This window comes from Miscanthus floridulus, chromosome 18 (assembly GCF_019320115.1).
Source record: "Miscanthus floridulus cultivar M001 chromosome 18, ASM1932011v1, whole genome shotgun sequence".
NCBI classification, from domain to species: domain Eukaryota; kingdom Viridiplantae; phylum Streptophyta; class Magnoliopsida; order Poales; family Poaceae; genus Miscanthus; species Miscanthus floridulus.
In genome coordinates this window covers 107321015-107333526 of record NC_089597.1, presented here as the reverse complement: position 1 = coordinate 107333526, position 12512 = coordinate 107321015, and the positions used below count along the sequence as shown (strand labels likewise).

Sequence of the window (12512 nt, the reverse complement as noted above, 5' to 3'; positions counted from 1 at the left end):
TGCTCATGATAACTTGGTACAAGACCATGCTTTTCTCACTAAGGAGATTTCTAATGGAAAAACTAAAACTAGTGAGAGCTCATCACATGGGTCAATTGATCAATCACATATTATTGCTAACCCTTGTGATATAGGCAAGAAGCATGTATCCACCTCTCGTGATGACTTATTAGATATGCCATGCTCTTCACATATAGATGCTTGTTCTACTTCTATATCGTGTGAGACTAACCTTTTGAAGGAGAACAATGAGCTCAAAAATGAAGTGAAGAATTTGAGCAATAAGTTAGAGAGGTGCTACAACTCAAAAGTCACCTTTGAGCACATGTTGAAGACTCAAAGAAACTATGGTGATAAGTGTGGCCTTGGCTTTAAGAAGAAGATGACAAAGGGCGAAATAAAGAGAGAAAGAAAGATAAAGAAGCTACAACAAAGAAAGCTCTCTCATATCATGTGCTACCGGTGTCATGAAGTGGGACACTTTGCAAATGGTTGCCCTAACATTGAGAAGCTCAAGAAGATAAAAGAAGATGAGAGGCTCAAGCATGTCAAGTGCTTCAAGTGCCGCACTTGAGGTCATCTTACCTCAATGTGCCCAACCAAGCAATTGGTGAAGCAACAAGTGAAGTCTCAACCAAAGCCACAAGTTGAGCAAGAGAAGACACCCCAAGTTCAAATCAAGATCAACCATGAAGATGGTGGTGATTTGATGATAAAGAAGAAGAAAACAAGAAGGGGTGGAAAGGCAAGGCATCCAATGCAAACTCAAGATGCCAAGATGATGAGCAAGAATGAAGATGAGAAGAAAGATCATGCTCACATCAAGTGCTTCAAGTGTGGAAGTGTGGGACACTTTGCCTCTAAGTGTCCTACCAAGCTTGAGAAGAAGGCTCAAGCAATCTATGAGAGGCAAGGCAATGAGAAGCACCATATGAGCAAAGAAAAGAAGGCTCAAGCAAAGAGAAAGTGCTACTCATGCCGGGAAAAGGGACACGTGGCACATTCATGTCCTCTAGGTAAAATTTCTAAGCCTATTTCAATTGATGATCATGATATGCTTAGAAAGGATGGTGATGGTACCTCTATGGTTGCTATTGCAAAACATCCCACTACTCATACTAAGACATTGCCTAAGTATGTTGCACCTAACTTGAGAGGACCCAAGATTATTTGGGTACCATCAAAAAGTGGATGATTGTTTGTAGGTACCATCGGCATTGGAGACTTGATTCAATTGATTTCACATTGTTCATCATATATTTAATCAAGTTATGAAGCTTAGTGCACATACAAACCCAATGCCAAGAGAAAATTGAGTGAAGTCCAAGCGCTATCAATATACAAGTGCTATAATTCAAGTTGTTGGTGATTCATTGGATATTGTTTGATGGCTTGCAAATATTTGAGTTGAAGCTTGCTAATTGGATGATCATGAGCCAACCAAGGTATATCTCTTGTTGATCATTTCATTTGGGTGCATATGAGTTGATTGAATTGGATAAATATGCAATGTTGCTTGCTATGAGATGTTTCAATGGATAAATTAATTTAGTAGTCAAGTTTGGATTGATTGGTGTTGGATAAGTTCATAAGATGACATTTAGTAAGTGGATTGAATGAATTTATATCTTATGGAAGTATTCAAACAAGTTAGTTTCAAGTTTGATTCATATTTGATGAAGTATAGCTCAATTGTTGAAATCTGTCCTATAATTGAGAATCTGAGCTAGCTGTGATCTTAGCCATGTTTGGGTAATCAACACTTATTGGATTAGCATAAAAATTGGTTTACATGCTCTAGACTTATGGTATAAGATGCTGTACAATTTTTATGAGAATTGGATAAGAAATGCTTCGGTTTTGGAGTGGATCTTGTCAGCTATAGTGCAGCAGTTTTCAGCATGTAGCAGTGGTGGAAGAATTGAAATCTAGTAGCAATTTAGAAGTCAAATGAAGCTCAAATTTTTACAGCTGCTAGATAACTTAGTGAAGCACACCTCCACCAAATTTTGTGGTATTTGGATTTGTACTTTGGAAAATATGCTTATTCCTTTGAAGGGTACAAAATCTGTTAGAAAAGTGACAAATGTTGGATTGATCTAGAGTCACTTTGATTGAAAGGTCCTCAAGTTGGAAATATGTTTACAAATGTTTGAGGTACCTAAGTTTGGTTTTGAGATGATCTAAAAGCATGACAAGATATGAGTACAAGGCTATTTGATTGTGGAGTGCACTTTGCACACATTTGATACTTAAGATGAAAATCAAGATTAAACTCAAGTTGAAGATATAGTTTAAGTTCTAGATATGATTGGAGATCATTTGGTAGAAAGAAAAGGACTTAAACAAGTAGAAAGAAAAGGACTTAAAGAAGGAATCAAGGTCACTCATCAAGTTAAGTCCATCACTTGGATCAATCAAATCAAGTCGTTTCAAGTGAGTATCAAGAATGGTTCTTGGAGAGAGGTCACTTCTCTCTAGTGTAGGGGCTTGCCGCCTATGTGTAGGTGAACCAAGTGTGGTACTTGGAAGGCTAACATGGAAGTGGTGATCCGAGGAACATTTGAGATGCTTAGTTGAAGCAATCAAAAGGGTTGATTAAGAAAAGCAAGCAACACCCAAAAGAGAGCTAGTCATGATATTTTAAGTAGTATTCTCAAATTGATGCTCTCATGCAAGCAAAGATCAAAAGATAAAGTAAGCCAACCATAACAAGAAAGTGCACTTGATCATAAGTGGTATTCATTTCATATGGGTGAAGAATGAAATTCAACATGGTATCTATTGGTCTTCACCAAGCTTATAATTGGACTTTACATTGCTATTGGAGTAATGAATTAGAATCTATGTGACTATCATCTACTCCAACATAGCAAAGGTATCATTGTAATGTGCATGATCATTTCATCCCTTACTAGTATGCGGTTAGTGCATATAGTACATGCTTCATAGGATCATGCATAACAAATGAAATGCTTAAATTCATAGCCTACCACTATTGTTTGAATGATTACTTGATCTAGTGGTTAGTACATGAATTTGTTCATGAGCTAGTAAACCCAAGTACTTGACTTAATTTAGATTGCTAACAAGTGACAAGTACAACATTGGCAAGATAACCCTTGCAAGAGGTGTGAAGAAGCTTGTCATTGGTTCAAACCGGACTTGGAAGCTTAGGCAAATCAATTTAGTTCAAGTCAATCATAGAAGCTCATGATAGTGATAAGAGTACAAGCACAAGACAATAATGCAAATGGATATCTAGTTTGTTTGTTTCAAATGGTATTTAGACTCAAGTATTTTATCAAGAATCTACAATTGATGTCTAGATCAACTCACAAGTGATATCCTATAAGTGGTACTCATGAAGATAGCAAATGTTCAAGAAATGGTTTATATTGAAAAATCCAACAAGTGGTTCCATACTAGAAGATTCTTTCAAGTGATATCACATCTACACATAGTATCAATTATGCAAGAAAATGGTTCCACAAGTGATCCTCAACTTTAAGTGATCATCAAATGAAGAATGCATCCCTCACCTATAAAAGCTCAAGTGTATCAAATGGATGACCCATGCTATCACATAGGGGGAGGTGTCTCACAAATTGGTATCAAGAAAAGATCATATGTGTGGTATCTCAAGAAGCCCTATATAAGATACAAGTGGTATAAGTTACAAGTGGTATCTACAAGTGGTGTCATTCCAACAATCAAGTGATGTCTATAAAAAATGCAAGATTCAAGTCTCAACCATCTATCCCATATGCATACCTTTGCATCAATGAGAAGCACACCTTTTATGGAAATTGATGACAAAGGGGGAGAGATTGTACAAAGATATAAAAGCTTTGAGATTAAGATTGTACAAGGGGGAGAGATAAGATATAAAAGCTCAAAGAAGTAGAGGTTGGACATGGACATGGACATGGACAAAGAGGGAGCAACATTGAAGAAAAGAGATGGATCAAAATTCTTGAACAAGAGAAGCACACAAGTAGGGGGAGCAAGCTCATGAACTTTGATTGATTGCATTTGATATGTGCATATTCATGTGCTTGCTTGCATTGCATAAGCTTTCAAATTCAATATGCATGCTTGTGTGGTGTATGCTAGTTGTAGAACTTGAATGATGATTTGATAACTAGCATGCATAGGATGATAGCTAGACACTTGGTATGCTTTTCAAATAATGCTAGTACCTTGCTTTTAATGTTGATCTCACAAGGTATCTAGTGCTTTTATTTCCAAGTAATATCTAGCTAACCATGGTGTTAAGGATGAACTTAAAGGTGCAACTCCGATTGGTACATGCTTCAAAGGTTTATTCTATACACCTTAGCATCATTTTGTAGTAATTACTCTCCCATAATTTTAATCTATGCATATGTGCGAGCTTCAAATCAAACACTCTAGCACATATGCAGGGGGAGCTAATACTACCATCTCGGGTTTGTGGTACTTGTCCAAAATCATTTACACATGGTAAAATTGCTTGGGCAAGCAACATGTATCCAAAAGAGCTTAATTTCCATATCTTTGTAGAGTTGTCATCAATTACCAAAAAGGAGAAGATTGAAAAGTCCTTGTGCGGTTTTGGTAATTGAGTGACAACCTAGGTGGACTAATTGTGTTTATATGAGATACATAGGTGATTAATCCACATGTACATATGTGTGAGCAACATATGCCATGAAGGTGAAAATGGCTTGGAGATGTTGCAAAGCTCACACATGTGATGATGAAGGAGCTCATTGCACATGAGACATGACATTGAGTCATGTGATCAAGGTGGAGAAGATCAAGACAAGACTTGGCTTGATGGACCGGTTGCAAGCGTGAAGGGCAAGTCGGAGGCTTTGGAGCGATGGACCGTGTGGCGGTGAAGCTTGAGCAAGACTTAGTGCCGATGGACGAAGGCAACGGTGAAAAGCAAGTGAAGTCAAGATCGATGAACCAATATGATCACGTGATGATATGAAGTGGATCATATCATTGTTGATCGTGTTGGTGCATGTGTTGCATCAACATTGGAGGAGATGGAATGGAATGCGCAAGGCAAATGTATAACTTAGGGCATTTCATTTCACCGGTCATAGGTGTGTAGAGAAGTTTATGATCGGGTTTAGGATAGATGGCCGTACTATCAAGAGGGGCAAACTTGTTTGCATATCGGTCATCTAGTGCCACTCGAGTGATCTAACTTTACATCGTCGCTAGGATTGAGTGGCGTGGCAAGTTGAGTGGCTAATCCTTTGAAAAAATAATTGTGAAAATGCTAACACACATACACATAGCGGTGTACACTTGGTGGTGTTGGCACATTTACAAAGGAGATGAAGTTGGAGTTGATGTGGATCAACTTGGTGAAGAAACGGAGATAAGAAAGGTCCCACAGAGTGGACCGGACTTTGGTCACACAGTGACCGGACGCTGAGCAGTGGTGGCAGTCAGCGTGCAACGTCGGTCAGTCGACCGGACGCTGGCTCTGAAAGTGACCGAACGCTGGAGGCAGTGTCCGATCCTGTTGTCGGACGAAGCAGTGTCACTGGAGAGTGACCGGACGCTGGGACCATGCCCGATCATGTCCGATCGGACGTGTCTGGTCGGGGTCGGTACCTTACTGTAAACGACCGGACGCTAAGGGTCCAGCATCCGGTCAGTTGAAGCTATTGTGTCCGGTCTGAAGATGACCGTTGAGATCAGAAGAATGCCGTTGAACGCAGGTGACACGTGGCTATCATCGGGCGACCGAACGCTAAGGTCCAGCGTCCGGTCAACACGACCGGAGCGTCCGGTCGGCCCGATCTTTGCCCAGTGAAGGGGTAACGGCTAGTTTAGCCCTTGGGGCTATAAATAGAAGTGGCCTTCGGTCATGGCTAGTGTTGAGCACCTTGGGGGACTTTGTGTCCATGCTTGAGAGTGCTTAGGAGCCCTCCATCTCACACATACTTGATAGTGATCATCTGATTGTGTGAGTGAGTGATTCTAGTGTGATTGCATCGTGAGGTTGCATCGAGTGGCACTAGGTGATCAAGTTGCAAGCCGGTGTTCCTTGTTACTCTTGGAGGTTGCCACCTCCTAGACGGTTTGGTGGTGGTCTCCGTCGAAGCCCGCAAGAAGCTTGTGCGGTGCTCCGAAGAAGAGCTTGTGAGGGGCATTGTGCTCGCCCCACGGGAGTTGTGAAGAGCAACTTTAGTAAAGCGTGTCATTGAGCTACCCTCAGTTCTAGGGTAGGTTCTTGCGGCGCCCGACGTGCGGGCTTGGCGGGTGATGCTAATTAGCCGCCGAACCACCAAGTGAACGGTCGACACAACGGGGACTAGCGTGTTGGCAGACACGTGAACCTCGGGAGAAAAATCATCGTGTCAACCTTGTTCTTCCCGTTGGTTTGCATCCCCATTATACAAGCTTGCGATTACTTTCATATACATTGAGCTTGTGTTGTTGCTTTTGTAATTAGTTAGCTTGTGCAGCTTGCTAGTTATCTTCTTGCTTGTGTAGCATAGAAGTAGCTCCCTTGCGTGGCTAATTTGGTTTGTGTAACCTTGTTAGTCACATTGCTTAGTTTGTGTAGCTAAGTAATTGCACTCTCTAATTTGGCATTGGTTGTCTTGTTATTGAGCATTGCTAGTGAGCTTAGTTGGCTTTGTGCTTTTGCTTACTAGCATGTGTAGGAGCTCCCTTGTTGCTTAAAGTACTAGTGGCATAGGTTTGTGTGACCTTACTCCTAGAATTGGTTAGGAGAGCTCTAGCTAGCCCGGCACCTTTGTTGCTTAATTAGAATCTTTGGAAGGTGCTAGAGAATTTAGATAGAGGGGTGTAGTCTTGTCTAGATCGATCGTTTTAATTCCTCACTTGTTTCGGTTAGCCGACGCGATTAATTTTAGAAAAGACTATTCACCCTCCTCTAGTCGCCATCTCGACCCTTTCACTAGCCCCCCTCTTGGATGGATCTCTGTTGCTACATTGGAGGAACATGAGACTCTGACATGTTTGTAGGCAAGGAGCAAGAGGTAGAGTAGTGGCCGTGTTGCCAGGGCTAGAGCTCCTCACCAAGATCTGTTTCAGCGGATCCTTCATTCTTGTGATGTTGCAACATATGATTGTTTATGTTGCATTGATCTTTTTGCAGCCGTTGCACACTCGCGATGTTGCACCGCATAATAAGCAGATTTTGATATGTTTGTTTATGTTCTAGATGTATTTTTTGGATGTTGTTGCAATTATACCTATATGTCCCAACAATATAAGTTGGTCTTGTTGCAATGGATTTTCTTTGCCTGTTGCTGGTTTGTTTGGTCGAGATTGAGATGGACATAGACATGTGTTTTTCTATGTTGCAGTTGCATGTGTTTCCCGATGGTGCAACAAGCGACCTAGTGTTTTTTTTGAAACATTCTCTATCATGTTGCTTCTGGTTTTCTCTAGTTTTCTTTCATAATGATTCAAGATGTTGCAACAATTGTGCTTTAATATTGCACCAATTTTTCTCTAGTTGTTTCATAAGATGATTCAAGATGTTGCAACAACTCGTTTAATGTTGCAGTGATATCTCTCTCCTCTCTTCTCTGCCATGTTTAGGCGGAGCAGCATGAGGTTGTAGGTTGGTGCACGGTTGAGCTCCACCGTGGCTGAGCAAGGCAAAGATAATTTTTTTTTATCATGGAGGTAGGTCAACACATCATCTGATATTCGGACGCCAGTAATAATTCCCTAAATTTTCCTATTTTCCCCGTCCACTGGATTCGTTCACACGCCTAAAAATTTCCAGGCCACGGTCAGCGCTAGATCGCTCCTCGTCATTTCAATTTTCCAGGCGTTGCAGAATGCAGTTCCCCACGACGGACGACGCAGATTCGTTCCCCAACGGCTACCACGGCCACGCACACCAAACCCAAACGGCACGCGCGTCGGTGCACGGCGCCCACGTGGGCCCACGCCATCCGCGCCGCTCCGGGCCTGGGGCCCGCCCGGACTCAACGGTCGGATCTCGTCCCTATCATGCACCGCTCCCTCCGGTTCCAGACAGCAGTTGGTTCTCATCAAAGCTCGCAACTACTTCCTCGGCTCCTCCCCTCCCCCACCTCCCAAATTGAAATCCTCCTCCTCCCCGCCTAGGGTTCCGCTTCCGCCCCCGTCCGAGCACTACCCAAGCGTCGGCAGCGGTGGCAGCCGTCCCTTCTCGTCGCCCCCGAGACTTCCCTACCGCCGCACGTCTCGGTTGCTCGTTCGGCCGCTCCCCCGCCGGCCCGCCCATCGCCTGAGGTAAGCGCCTGCAGTCCTGCATTTCCACTTTTCCGGTCGATCGTTGCCCTCGTAGTGCGTGGGCATCGTCCCCGTGCCGCCGGAGCGCGTGGTCCGGGGGTGAGGTCTTGCGAGGCGCGGACCGCGGAGCGAGGGAGAGCGGCTTCCTCCTCCGACCGGGGCCGAGTTGGTGACCGGTCGATTTCTCAAGCTGGGGGTAGAGCGGATGTCCAGCCGGTTTCAGATCCACCCGCACGGTGTTTCGCTACTGTAAACGAGCGTTGATTGTTTGGTCGACCGATTGGCCTCGCATTTCCCCCAAACCTAATTTCTGGGCAGAAACATTTCTGAATTCTTAAGGTAGTCCCATGTTCTAGCACACTGCAGAGCCTAGATGGCTCAGGCTGGTGCATGTGCCCACTTGCGCTTGTGGACATAAGGAGGGAGGGAACACTTGGTGCTTTTCAGTGCGCATAGTAGTGTCTCATCTTGTTGTGGTCATGATATTATTCACAAAGCTGGCTTGTGGAAGTGGTTCATTACTAGTTTAACATAATTGTGGTAGTGTGGGACTAGGAATGTACTGTATCTAGAGCCAAATTTCCAACTACATGTTCTTGCCAAATTGGTTCGTTGAGGCAATTTATTGAAGATGTGGATGTGTGCCAGTAATAGCTAGTTGCAGGCGTTACTGAATGCGCCTTTTCATTTCTTAGAAGCATTGAATTGCTACTGTGGAACTTGTGTATGCAACATTGCAACTCCAAGGGAGTTAACCAGAAACCATGATTTTGAGGCTCTCTAAAAGAAATTGGTCTCCCAATCAACAACCCTCCCACACAATTCCATTCTCCATCTTTTAAAAGTGGCACGTAACTATTTTGTACCCCCCCCCCCCTGCCTATCAGATCACAACTGTTACGCACTGTGCATCCTTCCCGCTTCCACCCTACCACGAAGAAGTAAATCAGCTGCTGTGGCCACCAGTTACCCGTCACAAAGAATACTGTTTTATTCATTTCATAACTATTGTTGTCATATTTGAAAACAATTTCTATGTACTTTCTCACAGTTCATTATTTAGTTTCACAATAATATTTTGAGAGCTCTGTTATTTGAAGAGTGTGACTGCGCTCTGCACATGCACAATCAGTAGTTTCATTCATTTAGTGTTGGGCTCTCTTTCAGGCTACAAAATTATCCACATCTAGCTCACAACTAGTACTACTACTACTACAGTTCAGCCATATGCACATCGCCTGGCAGAATACAGTTCAGGTAGCAACACATTGGTGCCAACATATCTCTTCACACAAATAAAACTGAAAAGATGAGCCCCTGCCAAAGTTCTGAAACAACATTGGTGCCAACATATCTCTTCACACAAATAAAACTGAAAAGATGAGCCCCTGCCAAAGTTCTGAAACTTGTTGCAGCAGAGCTGTTGCTGCTATGAAAACTGGCATTTCAGAAGTACTACAGGAAGCAAGCAATGGTGTAGATTCCATACAAATTTCATTAAATCCAAACTAATAGGATCAGTAGTTCCTGTTGGCACTGAAAAGCAATACACAAAGATCATTGTCTTTCCGATGGCACTCAGGAAGTACAAAAAATACAGATTATTAACTTTTAAAAGCCCAAGAATAGCTACGGGAAGTCCTTTTACGTCTTCTCTTTGAGTTGCTCTAAGGAGGGGACAATGGTTGCTATTTTGCAGAATTTTCCTCTTTGATCCTCGGATGTTTAGGTATTAACTTATGCTGTCAACACTCAACACCATGCAGATGATACATTATTCTCGTGTAGATCAAAGAAATTTTAGTTACATGGGTATTGTGCTTACCTCAGTAAGTTATACATGAAATGCTGATACACAATGGTTTCTGTAGGTTCTTAACGGTGCCACGGAGTTGCAACTGCACGAAGGCCTTTTGTGGTCACAAAGGGTGCTATTATTTTACAACAACAGTTCTAGTTGAAGTAATAAGACATTTTTTAAACTGTCTGCTACCATTGTATCCATGGTGAGCATTGCAAGTTCTCAAAATTTTTTTAGATTTTCTGTGCTGTGAAAGAGAATCATTACAACTCAGCAGTACTGTATCCCATGATTCTAATGGCATGTCTGTGACACTGAAGGCAACCAATGAGAACCTCCCGCCAAATGTCATCAGGCAATTGGCTAAAGAACTGAAGAATCTTGATGAGTCGCCTCCAGAAGGGATTAATGTTATTGTCAATGATGATGACTTCACTACTATTTTTGCTGATATTGAAGGCCCTGGTAATATTCTTTCAAGATGCTTTGGTTTACCATGCAAATATTTTTGGCCTTCATCTATTGAACTTGCGTGCCTTATGTCGATCGACGATCATGCTGTGTACCTACTTTGCATACACTGGTGTCTTTTTCCATTCCATGACTTCCCTCTTTCTCGAGCATCATTTGTTTAGAACTAAGTATAAGTATTGATGAAGCCTTTTCCTTCTGGGAGTGCATATATGAACATGATTTGTTAATAGCTTCCTTTTTTTTCACTATTTTTTAATAGTATGTCTTAAGATTTTAATCTGGACATCTTGCAGCTGGAACTCCATATGAGAACGGAGTGTTCAGGATGAAGCTATTATTGTCTCACGATTTCCCTCAATCTCCCCCAAAAGGTAGTTATCTTCTGAGATTTCCATAGTTCTTCCTTTGTCGAAGGAAGCCTTCAGTTGAAAATCTGTTTGACTCTTTGCCCTTCATTTGATTTGCAGGATTCTTCTTAACAAAAATTTTCCATCCAAACATAGCTACTAGTGGTGAGATATGTGTAAACACACTGAAGAAGGATTGGAATCCTGGCCTTGGATTAAGACACGTTCTTCTGGTAAGATTGGCGTTCAACACACATGAACCACTCCATTATTTTATTTGTAGTACTACAAAATTTCTTTGTAAACAATTACTATGCTTTTCTAGTAGACCAGCTGTATATGTTGCCATTGTCCAACATGGTCGAAACATACTGAGTTGCTTGTTGGCATGCCTTGTAGGTAGTGAGATGCCTTTTGATCGAACCATTTCCTGAATCTGCACTTAATGAACAAGCTGGGAAGATGTTACTTGAAAATTATGAGGAATATGCACGGCATGCAAGGTCAGCCCTTGAACTTACTTTATCAACTTGGAGTGCTCATAGGTGTCCTCTTATTGGTCAAAAGTACTGTATCAGGAACCTTTGATTCTTTATGCCAGCAATACTGACACTACAGCAAGTATTTGACAATCACTTAATTGTTTTTTAGATCTCTGTCCTCGTTGCTGATTATTTGATTGTGCTCCATAATGCAGGTTATACACTGGCATCCATGCCCTTAAACCTAAGAATAAGTCCAAGACTGGAGCTATATCTGAGTCGACCACAGCTCTGAATGTTGACAAGTCAAGTACTGCTTCCAGCGAGAACACACCATCAATGCCACCGGCAGTATCTACCTCCACTGCATCCAGAGCATTTGGCACGAATTTGCAGGATCAGAACCCTACTGTTTCTGATCCAGATGTAGGAGCGGCAGCGGCAGCGGCGCGAAAGAAGGAGGATGGCCCAATGGCTTCCAAAGTTCCTGTTGATAAGAAAAAGATGGATGCGCGGAAGAAAAGCTTGAAGAGATTATAGGTGGGGAACCCGTCCTGGGAAGAAGAGGGTTTATAATAGTTCAGAATTTAAATTTGTCAGAAATTCAGCAGATGCTTAGTGAAGCTGGGAGAGAAACAATAAGTTGAGAAGCATCTGATGACCTGGCTTTCGGGAGAAGGGGTCCGGGGCGGGGCCAAGAGTGAATAATGTGAACTGGTCCTTCGGGACAACTGTATGTGCAATGTCCAATCATTTGGAAGAACACTTGCCTATTTCCTTTTGTTGTTTCCCCTTGTCTGATCTGATGCATTCAATCAGCATTCCTGCTACTTGCGGTGCTGGAGCCACCGGCAATTCCGCGTACATGACCTTCCTACCTACCTCTCTACCTGACCAATTGTGCGTCAGATATTCAGATTCATCTTTCAGTACTGGCTGCAAAACTCTGTATACGTGGTGGTTTGTTGTGCTGCCTTTACCAAATATACTCTCTGGATCGTGGTTGCTGTGGTAGTAGCAGCGGTTGAGATCTGATACTTTTGGAGTAGGCCTGGCTAGTTGGTGGTTGCAGACGAGTTGCTGGCAGCGCGTTACCATTAAGCTAAGACCCACCAGCTGGGAACTCTCACCATTGGCGAG

General features: G+C 42.5%; 1 protein-coding gene across 2 annotated transcripts; it reads left to right on the top strand.

Moving 5' to 3' along the window:
* The first annotated feature begins 8063 nt into the window (after window positions 1–8063).
* On the top strand, window positions 8064–12160 carry LOC136520795 (ubiquitin-conjugating enzyme E2 22-like). Of its 2 annotated transcripts, XM_066514445.1 has the most exons (7): window positions 8064–8268; window positions 10140–10274; window positions 10390–10534; window positions 10837–10914; window positions 11011–11123; window positions 11290–11393; window positions 11588–12160. In XM_066514445.1, the coding sequence occupies exons 2-7, from the start codon at window positions 10272–10274 to the stop codon at window positions 11910–11912; spliced, it is 768 nt and encodes a 255-aa protein (XP_066370542.1). In that variant the 5' UTR covers window positions 8064–8268; window positions 10140–10271; the 3' UTR covers window positions 11913–12160. The 2 variants fall into 2 exon arrangements, with proteins under 2 accessions (XP_066370542.1, XP_066370541.1); XM_066514444.1 differs by lacking the exons at window positions 8064–8268; window positions 10140–10274 and having other exon boundaries at window positions 10372–10534.
* Window positions 12161–12512: the final 352 nt, after the last annotated feature.